Source organism: Astyanax mexicanus, chromosome 5, assembly GCF_023375975.1.
Source record: "Astyanax mexicanus isolate ESR-SI-001 chromosome 5, AstMex3_surface, whole genome shotgun sequence".
In the NCBI taxonomy this organism is placed as follows: Eukaryota; Metazoa; Chordata; class Actinopteri; order Characiformes; family Acestrorhamphidae; genus Astyanax; species Astyanax mexicanus.
Window position 1 is genome coordinate 38,516,762 of NC_064412.1, and position 14,533 is coordinate 38,531,294.

A 14,533-nucleotide genomic window follows, 5' to 3' on the forward strand; every position below is an offset into this window, starting at 1 on the left:
AGGCTGAACTTAGATTTATATATCCGAAGAACGCTGTTCCAGAAGTGGGCTGGTTTCTTTCGTTTTATTTTTTTTAAATATAAAGTCTAATCTGTCCTTTTTATTAATGATTTGAATTTTGTGGTGAACCCTCTGTATTTGCTCTCATTAAGTCTTGTGTTTATGGTAGACTGAGATGCTGAAACACCTAGTTCTGGAGAGTGTTCTTCACCTGGGTGGATGTTGTGAAGAGGAGGTTTTCTTCACCATGGAAAGAATTCTGTAATCCTTGTCTTATGTTGACGTCTAGGCCTGTTTGAGTTCACAAACTCATTACTGTGTTTTTTTTTTTTCTCCATAACGTTCCAAACTGTTGGTTTGGCCACTCTTATCATCTCCGCTGGATTTCACCTTATTTCAGGCTAATGTTGGTCTGTTTTTACTTCCATTGAGAATTCCTTTAACTGCACGCTGTGGATTCACAGCAACAGCTTCTAAATACAAATTCCACACTTGGAATCCTCTCCAGATCTTTTACCTGCTTAACGGATGATAGATTAATGAGGAAATAGCTTATGAAGCCCATAAAATAGCTTTTGAGATCATTTGTCCTTTACGTTTGAGCCTCTGAAATGAGAAGGCTTTTGTGAAAAATGTTTGTAATTCCTAAACATCTCATCTGACTTTTTTGTTCAAACTTCAAAATCTAAATCTGAAAGTCTACATTTCAATTTTATCTCATTTGTTTCATTTAAAATACATGCAGAGCCCAAATAAGTATGTTTTGGTCTAACTGTACATTGTTGGTGTGTTTGGGGTGAAACTGCATTGCATTAATGCACTGTGGTCTGAAGGTGTCCACTGCATAAACAGAATTTTATCTGCAATTATATATTATAAATGATGCTCTTACCAGAGCGCCACTGCTCAGGAGGATCATGAAGATGATGAAGGACTCAAACCAGTTGTGCTCGACGATGATGAAGCACGTCTTCCTCAGAGTCCACCAGCTCTTCCATTTTCCCTTCTCTATGTCCACCTGGCAACACTGAAACCTCATCACACAGCCTGCCACGGAGAGGGAGGAGGACATTACCAGAGAGAGATGGAGAGATAATGAGAGAGAGTGAAAGAGAGTGAGAAAGTGTTATAGTATTATAATTGTTATAAAGTGTTACTCCTAAAACTAGGGTGTCAAATTTAATCACATAAAGGACCATATTAAGAATCTGAAAAAAGACCAATATGAACTGAAGTGAAGAAAATTAAAACAGCATCAGAAAAATATAGATAGACCTTGAAATAAAACAGTATAATAACAACAGGCTACTTTAGCTACAGATACATGTTAAATATCCTATTTAAAAAATAGCTATTTGCTCGAACAAGACATTTATGACTTTCTAAGCTACTGAGACCCTTAGTCAGAATGTGCTGCACCGCATTCTCTGGATGGTCTTCGGTGTTCCCAGGGTGCTGTTTTTGTTTTTTTATTTCTTTGTTTCTTTTTTGTAAATAAATGTTACTCGCATTTGCTTCTGCTCTCCGCATTTTATGATGATCACAAGCCATGAAACCAAGCTGAACTGCTTGAATTTTTGCACCAGGAGTGGCATAAAGTTATCCAAAAGCAGTGTGTAAGACTGGTGGAGGAGAACATGCCAAGATGCATGAAAACTGTGATTAAAAACCAGGGTTCTTACACCAAATATTGATTTCTTAAGTCCTAAAACTTTATGAATATGAACGTGTTTTCTTTACATTATTTGAGGTCTGAAAGCTCTGCATCTTTTTTGTCATTTCAGGCATTTCTCATTTTCTGCAAATAAATGCTCTACATGACAATATTCTTATTTGGAATTTGGGAGAAATCTTGTCCGTAGTTTATAAAATAAAAAAACAATGTTTATTTAACTCAATCATAGCAAAATCAGAGAAAGTAAAGTGAAGTGGTCTTTTATTTTTTTTTCAGAGCAGTGTGTGTATATATATATATATATATATATATATATATATATATATATATATATATATATATATGATCAAAAAATAATAATAATCATAATATATATATATATATATATATATATATATATATATATATATATATATATATATATATATATTTAATAACACTCCATACGTTTTTTTAACAGCAGCAGCTAGCTTGGGGGGAAAAATAGGAACAGGAAATTAAATCATCAGGAAAAGGAAGTAAGGATAACACTGATATATATATAATGAACTCTGATATATATATAATAAACTCTGATATATATATATATATATATATATATATATATAATGAAAGCTGATATATATGTAATGAACGCTGATATATATATAATAAACTCTGATATATATGTAATGAACGCTGATATATATATAATAAACTCTGATATATATATAATAAACTCTGATATATATATATATAATGAACTCTGATATATATATCATGAAAGTGATATATATATAATGAAAGCGATATATATATAATGAACTCTGATATATATATATAATGAAAGCTGATATATATATAATGAAAGCTGATATATATATATAATGAAAGCTGATATATATATATATATATATATATATATATATATATATATATATATATATATATATATATAATGAACTCTGATATATATATAATGAAAGCTGATATATATATAATGAAAGCTGATATATATATAATGAAAGCTGATATATATATAATGAACGCTGGTAGACCGTCCCCGGCTCGGGGAAAGCAGCTCGTGGGCCGGAGCTTTTTTGCCACCTTCGCCCCCTGACACTTTAAAGCCAGTCCGAGGCCGGTCGCGCTGCACCTCCGTGGAAAGAATGAGCCGCGCTGCCTGCCGGTGGTCGGCCTCCCCTGCGCGAGGAGCTGCGGCCGGCTGAACCACAACGCCACCTTCAGTCTCTCAGGCTGACTGTGCGGACCACCCGTTTACCTCTTAAAGGGTCTTAACAGCTTTCATTATATATATCAGCTTTCATTATATATATATCAGCTTTCATTATATATATATATATATATATATATATATATCGCTTTCATTATATATATATATATATCACTTTCATTATATATATATCACTTTCATTATATATATATATATATCAGAGTTCATTATATATATATATATATATATATATATATATATATATATATCGCTTTTATTATATATATATCACTTTCATTATATATATATATCAGCTTTCATTATATATATATATCAGCTTTCATTATATATATATCGGCTTTTATTATATATATATCGGCTTTCATTATATATATATCGGCTTTCATTATATATATATCGGCTTTCATTATATATATATCGCTTTCATTATATATATATATCAGCTTTTATTATATATTTCCTGTTTGGCTTGCCATAATATATATATATATATATATATATATATATATATATATATATATATTATTTTTTTTTTTTATCACCAAATTTAAGTTGCTTAGCTGGCATCACTGGGTTGGAGCGAACACAATGATGTAGGGAATACTGGGGATTGTAGTGTAGCATTAATATATATTAATATAATTAATTAATTTTGGGTAAAGATTTAATCCTGTTCTAGATCCTATTCACCCCTCCACTCAATCAGCCTTCAAAGAGCATCACTCTGCTACTGAGCTAAAATTTGACTTAAAGAGAGGAAATCCTCTCTCTTCATGTAGTTCCAGCAGAATATAATGCTAATAATAAGTACCTAGTAGTAAATCTAATAACAGTACCTTCTGATTATGTAAGACCACTGACCCTTCATTAAATCACACACTTTCACATTCAGTTTTTGGGCACTATTGAGTATGTCAGCAATTTTTTCAGGATGCCCAAATTGTAAAGTAAAATTTAAACATAATTTTGAAGGTAGTCTACCCTACGTACACCACGTTAGGCATGTCACAATAACTATGTTATCAACTTAAATACCTCACCTAGATAACGTCCACTGTAGTTACTTGAAAGTTTGTTTACATGTGAATTAACTTCATTAACACATAGCCAGACGCACATGACTATTGCATCAATAATGGCATCTCTATTTATACACAGTAGACTGAGACAGGTACAGAAAAAGTATGCACCTCCCAGACTATTATTAATTACAAAATCATTGCTCTGTAAAAATATTGTGATTGTGACATCATGTGATATCATCAGAGTTTTTTAAGAACAAAAAAAAAAACAAGTTCATATTCATAAAGTTTTAAGAGTTCAGAAATCAATATTTGATGGAATAACCCTGGTCTCAGATCTGATTTTTCCTGGCTGTGTGAACGTGCCAAATCCTATTTTTCAAATAAAATTTGAGTCACTTTTATATGTGGTCCTAAATCAGAGAGGTATCTGATCTATGGACATGCAACATGAATGTGAATGGTAAATTCAGAATTTGTGTGTCTTTTTGCTTTTACGCATGCGCTACGTGCTTCTCTCTCGTACCCACACATCTCTTGGTGCAGCTGTAGCTGCAAAAACAGCAAAAGCAAACGCCTGGCCTTTTTCCACCTCCTCGACCTGAGCATGAAGTTCAGACCAGCTGTTTACTCTCCACCCCAGCAAAAGATGCTCCACATATGAGCTGCTAACACATTCATTTCACCTTTATAAAGCTATTAGACGTTTTTTTGTTGTTGGTGAAGAAGGCGATGTTTATAGACTTGTCAATGTGCGTATGTGAGGCGTTTCAGGAACAGATTCGTTCACATTACACACAGATACAGCTCACTTACATTTGAGAATGTGAGCCATCAAGACAGCCAAAAAATCGGATTTGCGCAATGTGGCTTTTAATGTGAACGTAGCCAAAGACAACACAAAAGGCTTAAAGATTATTCCTTGAAGAGCACAATGATTTTAATAACTTTTGAACTTTTCACGTTGCCTTGCTATTAGCATGCTGGCCAGTCTACAAACCTCACTTACAACAACATAACACAACTTACACAGGAGGAGTAAGAGCAGGAGTTTTTAAACACTAAATGTATAAGTCAAGCAATTAAAGCACACACATATGAAATGCACTTTGCTAATATATAACTGAAGCTCTGGCTGGGTTGTGGTGAATTTCTCTGCTTAACTCAGTTCACACTGAAGCTATTAATTATGGCATTCTTGGCCTCCTAATATACTGCAAGTGGAACCTAATGTCTGTTTTAATCTGAGGTGGCTGAGTAATCTGAGAAGCTTCTTGGGATTCTACTGACAGATACCAACCCCTTTATTCTTCTGATTCTTTTCTCCTCGTGACCTGCTCTCTAGCACACATGCACACACACAAATGAGGGGTGTGCCATATCTTACCATACACACTTGGTGAATTTCCTATATGTTTAAATAAGGAGATATTATACTGGAAACTGAAGGTCAAATTATTGGTAAAATCTAAAAAAAAAAAAAACGTTTTTTCATGAACAGGTTTTTTTTTTTTTTTACAGCAACTCCCTCACTAGCAAACTTACCGTCCTCTACTCTCAGCACTGGGGGTGGGCAATAAGGGCCTAAAATAATATCACAATATTTCATGGTATTTCCACGATAACGATACTCTTGGTAATATGAAAAAACACTAAATTAAATTTTATTATTGCATGCGCTATGGAATGCACATCCCTAACTGAGATATAAAAAAAATATATATATATTTTTTCAGATTTGTAACAAAAGTCATGATACTAATAATGCACTCCATATATCTCCATATATCCAGAATTAAAGTAAAATAAATTATACTGGACAGATATAATCTTTAGTCTCTAGAAGATATGCAATGGGAAATGAGAACAGTGTGATTTTTTCTTTTGCTAAAACAGCAGAACAGTAGTACCATGATGTGGCAGTTAGGGTGATATGGCATGATATTTCAGGATATAATATCGTTTACAGTATAAAAAAATGTTGGCAATATTATTGTGTGCGGTACGATATGGCACACTCCTACTCAGCACAACCAGTAAGATTAATGGCTCTTTTTTGTTGAAGGATGGGTTTCCATCCAAGCATTAAACAGGCATCATATTTAGAAATAACCAGAAATACCATTTATATTTCAGTAAGTCGCTGGTCTCCTCATCTCTTACGATAATATCAGTATTTTTAAAATTATAAAAAATCCATACAGTGACAATAGCACCATTATGTATTGAAAGCTGTCTATTTTGCATTTATTTTGCTATTTACTGTGAAGCTTCAAAGGTTTTTCTTCTATAATTGTTTATGCCTGCAGAGTATATGTATGCAGTCAATCTGTAAACATTACATTATTTTTTACATTCCTGTTTTTGTCTTAGCAAGCTACAGTTCTTTTCCCAAAATAGACAAAATTCTTATTTTTAATCAAACATTTTTCAATGTTGTCATAATGCTAGGAATATCATCATCATCATCACAAAAATATATTGTGATATAATTTTAGGGCCTTATTGCCCACCCTTAACCTTTACACACATTCACACACCTTCAGTAAAGCAGTCCTCCGGGTCCAGTGACTCTTCTGGTTCTAGCTCAACAGATTCAGCCCCCTCTCCAGGAGGTCGGATGTCCACCGTGCTCCCTTCAGATGAGCTGAGTACATTGTCCTCAGGAAGTTTCTACACACACACACGTGCATGCAGACAGCCACACAACAAGCAAAGACACACACACACACACACACACATAACACACGCACACACATACATAACACACGCACACACACACAAACATGATTAAAACCTCTGCAGCAAGTTCACAGGTGTCTTCAGGTTCTTGCACTTTCATTACCTCATGCAGTTTCAGTCAGATCATACAAAAGTACCTACGAGCCTGTGGATTTCTTGATTGATCGATCGATTGATTTGATCAGAAAGTTTTGTCTGATTGGTAGCCGAGCTTCAGCACGGGCTCATGGGTAATCTCACAGTCAGCTGTGGGTACGTTTGATGGGCCTTCATTCCTTCCTCATGCATTTTTTTTTTAATCAAGGTGCAATTTTTTTTTAAGTCATCCAAGCTCGTGATCTCGTCAACAAATGTTGAGTGCTTTAGAGTATTTTCATGTCCAGTTAAAAGAACCAAACCCACCTGTTTAGGCCCCGCCCTCCCGCAAACAATAAATTACTGCTAATGGATTATTCCATAGGGGATCAATTGCAATAATCCAGATTGTTATACAAACAGATTAGGCCATAGCCCCGCCCCACTGAGTGCATTTCCCTTTGATTGACATGAAAACACAGGGTGGAAATCCATTCCGATAAGCAGTGGTCAAGCTTTGGTCCGCCAAGTCGGAGTTTGAAGAGGAGGGGAGCCGCATTAGCAAATATCTAACACCAGGACCACACACCGAGTCTGAGACAGCATTCATTTTTCAAAAGAAAAACACATTATTTATTGAAAAAATAAAAAAAATACTAAAGAAAATCTGTATCAAAAATAATATAGCCATTTAGTCTTAATTAGTATGTCTTAAACTGAATGCCTACTGATTTGCTGGCCTTTTTTTTTTCTTTCAGTTTTATAAATGTAGTTTATCTCTCTAATTAATTAATGAATTATATGAATTATCTCTTATTGCGTCATAAAAAAATTAAGGATGCAAACCTACCGCCACCATGTTTTACAATTTAGGCCTACTGATGCCCACAATAATAAAGGCCCATATCATGACCTAAAATTGTAAAAATACTTGAGGTCTACAGCCTTTAGTCTTTATACAGCTAAGGCCCAACTATCAATGTGGCATGATGAGTTCACCAATAGCCTCTTTTAAACCTATTATATCTGCTGTGAGCCACAGGAGTGATGCAATGGTGGCAGAACGCAGTCAGTCTGCAGAGCAGCTGAATTTCTACAGCGTGGGCGTGACTGCAGCCGGATCGATGCGAAGGCCAGCCGGAGTGAAAACAATACGCACAAATGCTGTCTGAAACCGAGCGGCAGCGCTAGTTGCTGTGGTACCCAGCTAATGCGGCGCAGGGGAATGATGTAAGCATGCTGTGTGCAGATCTCAGAATGTTCCAGAATGTTCCAGGATGCTCTAAAATGTTCTAGCAATGTTCTCTCACAGCTCCAGAAGGTTTTTTTTGTTGTTAATATTACAATTATTCAGCAGGCCAATTCAAGCAGAGCTAATGTCATCAATCAGGTTTGGATTGGATTTGTGTTTTTTTTTGTTTCTTTTTCTTGCCAATTTTCTCCTTTTCTGAGGTATATACAGTATGCTTCACAGCAGCAAAACTGTTTGGGAAATGGTGGTTTCTTTGCGACTCTCCTGCCACCCCCTCTTTATGCCCTTTTTTTTATCGTTGCTCCAATTAGGGACAGCCGTCTACGACTTTCCGTTACATTTGAGCGAACGTCTTCGTTAGAGCAAGCTTAGGGAAAATAGGCAAATTCATCCAAAAGCAAGGTTAAACAAAAACACAACAGGTTTCAAATTGAAAAAGTCAATTTGCGCTCAAATCAGTAGCTTGATGAACGATTAGCTTGGTTTCAATCAGGGTTAAAATACCAAACCATTTGGCAACACAACAATACAAAGTAGAAATATCTACTGGAATTCCACCCCTACTGGAAGTGCATAGAATAACACTTAAATTTTAACTTAATCAGAATAACACAACCGCAGCATTAAATCAAAGTATGCCTCTATGATTGTTTTTAGGGATGTCCCAATCCAATCTAGGATTTTTTCATGAATTGCGTATCGGCTTTTAAATTTCCAATCCATTTTCGATCCTTAGTTTTGTACTAGCATACCCTCTAGCGTCCTCTAGGCACTATTAACAGACATGATTTTTTGCTGCAGCAGCGTTTCCTTATTGTTTTTAAACTATTCTAGACTGTGTTCATTTGTGACAATATTTCGGTGAACAAAATATGTATTTTTTCCAGTTAAAGGCAAAAACCAGTTCACCTTAACTACATCAGCATGTACACTGTGTACAATTTAACAGCAAAATTTTGCTGCTGCATCATTTAGGGGGGAATGGAGAATTTGAGGAAATGGACAACTTTAACTTTAGCTAAAAGCCTTGTAAACGTGATGTAAAGGGGTTTTACATGCACATTTTGTTTTTTTTTTGCCAATTTTAATATAATATAATAAAATAAAAACCTAAATTAAAAAAGGACATATATTGCACTTAGACCAAAATTAAAAAGTGTGAAGGAATAAATTATAATGTATTAAGCCACAAATCTGCTGGTTTATCAGTCGGCATTGGTGTTTAGTGACTGCAAACGACTGGCTTTTTTTCAAATAGTCCAATCATGGCACATAGGTTTTCAAAGACTGCTTTTAAAATTGTAAAATGCAGAGCCTCATTTTAAAAATGGCCTGAACTGCTCTACAAAAACTGTCTGGTGTGTTTGCTTTCCCAGGTGGATGTAGAGTTTACATCCATTACAGCCATGATAAAAAGACTGAAAATAGATTAGTTATCAATTGATACAGTCTACAACTAGGCTTAATCCCTGTCAATACCCAATATGTCAGAGAAAGACGTTTTAAAAGCACTCTTAAATAACATGTTTGTCTATTTTCTTCCATTCTGCTAGTTTGGTTGTACTCATGAAATGAAACAGAGTTAATCTATTTCATTATATTCATTTGAAATGTAATATTGTGGAAATGCTTCATTTTATCAGCAGGTGAACCACGCTTCTTTCTTCGGGTCTAAAACCAATTCTAAGGCCACAACCCAGTTGATAAGCATAATGCACCTATGTTATAAAAAGCAATGATTTTTTTGGGCGGGGCTCAGTTGTAAAATAGATTTTTAATCTCAGACACAAAGATTGAATCGGATCGGATTGGAACCAGCCATCAGTCTGACAGTATTAAAGTACTCAAATTGAATTGGGTGGGGCAGAAGAACTTGTTCAGGACATCCCTAATTGTTTTCAAAGCTAAGAGAAGCTCCAACACTACAAATAATTATCATAAAACCCTGTTGATACCAAACTGATCGTTGTGTTAACTGGTTAACACAGCTGCAGTGATATAGAGCAGCTTTCATCATTCCATTATGGACCATTTTGATGTCAAGATGCAACCAAACAAATATGTGCCATGGACTAACTCTACTGAGGCAAAGTCATTCCTCGTTCCTCACTCATTCACTCGCGCAGTCACCCTCATTCACTCTCGCGCTGTTTTTTATTTCTCACGCTCTCGTTCTCACACGCTCAACGCACAGTAAACTTGTTCAGCTTTGGATGCTCGATGGCTGACTGATCAAGTCCAAAATGATAAAAAAACTGAACAGAAAGGAAATCAAATCCGAACACAAAAGATAAAACATAAGGATGCTATAAGGATGCTCGATGAGTCTGAACTATAGATGGGATGGTAATGGTGATCTTGCTCATTCCGTATGATTGTTGATACTGCAAAGAAGCTCAGTGCTAAAACAGAAACACAAAGGAAACCCAAGGGAAAAGAAGAAGAACAAAAGAAAATGAATGAAACAAACGCTAACAGCTGACTCTCTCCAGTGCAGGGGCGGGGGGTTTCGAAGGGGATTAGGGGGAGGGCACAGGCATTGAAAGAAAAGAAAGGGCAATCCGTTCCAAAAGAGAGAGAGACAAATGTAAGAGAGAAAGAGAGAGATATATATATATATATGTAGAGAGAGAGATAGAGCGAGAGAAGAGTTTGGTTGGGTTTAGATGGTAGAGGCAGTCTTCATGGTTAGTGTGTGGGAAGAGGAAAGACTCTTACAGGGGTCTCTCAGAGAAAACCTGGGGTTCGTCTCTCATTACGCTGCAATAACAGGTCACACACAGAGAGATACACACTTCACAAAACATGGATAACAACGTCGGCAACTTCAAACACACCACCAGGAAAAGATTTACAAGGAGGAGAGAAAGGAGGTTAAGAACAGTCTGACAGCATTGCTTTCCTGAGTTATGTAAATGCACTGAGAAGATTAGAACACACACACACTCACTCATACACAAACACTCACACTAGGGCAGTACAATAAATAGTATTTTGAGTGTTTTCGCGATAATGATATTGTATTAATTTTCAAAAACATGCCATTGTTTTTTAATTATTAGTTTACATGTTAAAAATTGGTGTCAGACAGTGGTGTGTTTACTGTTGTGCTTAAACCCCGCCCACGAGATTGGGCTTGGATAAAAAGTAAAGTTTTATTCAGATTTTAATAACTCTTTTTATACTGTAACATAGTGCTGGGCGATATGAGAAAAATCATATATCACGATATGGAATTTTTTATATCACGATAACGATATATATCATGATATACCACATTTAAGTATGTTTTTAGTTATTCTTCGAAAAATATGAAAAAATAATATCGTTGCTTACTTTTTTACATCTTTATTTCAAAGTGACGTTAAACCCAACTTTCACAAATGAGAATTACTACCTTTTAGTGCAGCAATATATATGTATCAAATAAAAAAACAGATGAGATGAAATGCGCGTGTCCGTCAAATAACGTAAAGCAGAATAATGTCGCAAAACCACATTATGAAGCTTTTTTTGCGAAGATTACTTTATTATCACTTATATAAACCGAGTTTATGCAAAGTTGATCACGTCAATAAATTTCATCGTAGCCTACTTTATATATTTGCATGAATAATTGATGAAATTACTGTAGAAACATATCACACAGCACTACTATGACAACTGTTTTGTCTATTTATTTTAATATGACAAAATATATTGTGTTGCTTACATTATCTCAATATATAAAACAGTAACCCCTATGTCCTGACACGTATCATAATAAATAACACGTAATAAATAATAAGAGCAAACTCAAACTGCATTAGCTGTGTGCAGCAACAGATGGACTTCTTTACGCTGCAGACTGTGATCATGTGATACAATAAAGCTGGAGGCAGGGCGAGGTAAAGTTTTACAGTATACTATTATACAGGATTTTGTATGGATGATAAACTGTCTAAGAAATAATCGCCAATAGAAATATTATCATACTTTTCACAACATTTTATGCAACTGATACTAATACTAATAATATTAGAGCTGCGTAAGTGAACGCTCTCGCTTAACAACATCTCGGTTTGAGAAAAAGGAGGAGGAGGAGCTTAAATTTATTTCTTAAATTAAAATTTATGATCTTAATTTTTAATGTTTATTTATCGTGTTTTATATTAATATAACTGTATCCTACTATCAAATTGTTATATCTTTTTTTTTATGCCGTACACCCCGAACCCCTTGCACACACACTAATACGCACAGACACACGCACACACACGCACACACACACAGAGCAGACAAAATATGCATGCACATACACTTAAGCACACCCAATTTCACCCTGGGCAAGGATGCTGCATTTAGCAATTACTTCAGCAAGCTCACTCCATTCACAGCCTGGCCTGAATCACTCCGCCCTGCTCAGTTGGTTGTGAATAATAAACATTACTCTGTGCTGTGTGTGTGAGTCTGTGTAAGTGTGTGTTTATTGTGTGTGTGTGTGTTTGCTGGAGTGTTTATTCTGATATAATGAGAACACTTAGCAGCAACTGTACCTGCCACAAGGCCCAGAGGCCTGTCTTAACTAGCTCACTATGATCTGGGTCATAAGGCAGGCTTATGGTATCACATACACCCTCACTCACACACACACACACACACATATATTGACACACACACTCGCTCACACACAGAAACACAATGTGTATGTGTAATAGATGATGCAATGCCAACATGAGTCAAAGCAACTGGGCTGTATCTTACAGGAAAAAAGTTCCACATTAATCCACTATAAAAAACTTCAAACTTCAAAATATATCCTTTAAAATAACAATAAATCACACAATAAATCAACACTTCCTCTCCAAACACATCAATTACACATCAGTCATCGCCTACAAAGAAAACAAGAAATCCAGATGATATCTATACCAACATTTCCATCGCTTCCTTACCTCTTTGCTCCCCTCCACGTCAGACGAGTCGCTGCTAAAATCTTCTGTGTTCAGATTCTCAAAGTCCGACTCTCCCACCGCGATGGGCACGGTGACCGTGAGGCTGGGGTTGTGGATGAACGACATGTAGTCCCCCTCCTCGATGCCGTACTTTACATGCCCTTCCACCCCGTTTCCAGGGGAGACACAGTCCTCCTTAAGATAGTCCTTGCCCAGGTCGACAACCACCGGTGCGTGATTGGTCAGGCAGTTCTCTTTGCCGTCGCTGTGGAGGTCGTCCAGCGGCTTCTCCTCATCTAGAGCCCCTGGTTTGCGGCCTGCCAGGAAGATGCTCTGGAGGAACTGCCGCACGGCTGACTTGATCATGGCGATGCCTTTCTGGATGCGGCCCACGGCGATCTGCAGATTGTTCATCTCGCTGTCGTCGTCGGTGGCTGCCAAGTTGTCGGCGCTGAAAGAGCTCAGCAGCAAGGCCAGGAAGAGGTTCAGCACCTGAAAGGGAAAGCCAGATACCACACATGGACCTAATGGCAGCTTGAATGGCATCAGTCAATGATATCTGGACTGGAACATCAAAAAGTACCAAAAAGCACATTCAAAGCAAGGACTACTGTGTTCGCCCAGCAATTTCCCCGATTCTCTAATTTTAGCAATTTCAAATTCCCTCCCAGTTTCTACGACTTCGTCATCACACCATGCTTCCAGCATTGAGATCAGGCTAGCATTAGCTTCCACCATTAGTTTTAGATATTTAGATGCCATATTTTCCCTGCTACCAGATATAATCTGTCTAGTATCTTTATCATTTATAAACTTATCAGCCCTAACATTACCGGTAAAATTAAGAAAATGGATAACTTGGTTACAGTGGATTCTTTTGAAGGGGTAAGATTTACATGTATACAGCATGTGAACAGTCAGTTTGTAAAGCTGATGTTATGTGCTTGAAGTCAGAAAACATGGAAATGTGTTTTTAATATTAAGGCCTAGTAACCCTAGTAAAACTTAAATTTCCTTTATTAATGCTTGAACCTTTTTTCACACTATAAGGCGCACTTAAAATCATTTCCCAAAAATGGACAGTGCACCTTATAATCTGGTTTATGAATTTTACATCAGGTTGTAAGAAGCAGAAAAGCCACTCTGCTGAAGTACAGTGTTATAAAGGTGAAGCAACATTAGCATTAGCTGCTAACTGCAGTGCTAGCTCTTTCGCCGTTCAGATGTGTATATTGATCTGTAGTCTACATGTTTACTGTGTTAAAACAAGCTACTTGGGAAAAATCGCAAGCCGATAGCACCCTGGCTTACCGGAACACTCAGAGTTCCTCAGTGTAGCCCTGTCGGGCTGCATTTACTAGCGCTAAGCTCTGCTGCTAACCACGGCTAGCACCGCTGATCTAAGCTTACTGTTAATAAAGGGAAGTGCTTAACTTACACAAATAAACAGTTTTCATTAGAGAAATCTGTGTAGATCAGATGCAACACCCTTGTTTCTTACTATTGTTGCTTAAATTCACCTTTGATAATAATTCTGTGCACCTTATGTATGAAAATAGACCAGAAAATAGACGTTTATTGAAAGTGCACCTTCTAATA

At 36.3% G+C, this 14,533-nt stretch overlaps 1 protein-coding gene across 5 annotated transcripts in view; it reads right to left on the minus strand.

Moving 5' to 3' along the window:
• The window catches only part of scn1lab (sodium channel, voltage-gated, type I like, alpha b), an 85,424-nt gene that overhangs the window by 22,537 nt on the left and 48,354 nt on the right, over window positions 1-14,533 (minus strand). For all 5 annotated transcript variants that reach the window (XM_049479144.1, XM_049479142.1, XM_015605714.3 and 2 more), the window contains exons 17-19: window positions 12,935-13,426; window positions 6,472-6,604; window positions 893-1,047 (exon numbers count right to left, since the gene is read on the minus strand). In XM_049479144.1, coding sequence (XP_049335101.1) covers window positions 893-1,047; window positions 6,472-6,604; window positions 12,935-13,426 — 780 coding nt within the window. The remainder of the gene's footprint in view (window positions 1-892; window positions 1,048-6,471; window positions 6,605-12,934; window positions 13,427-14,533) is intronic.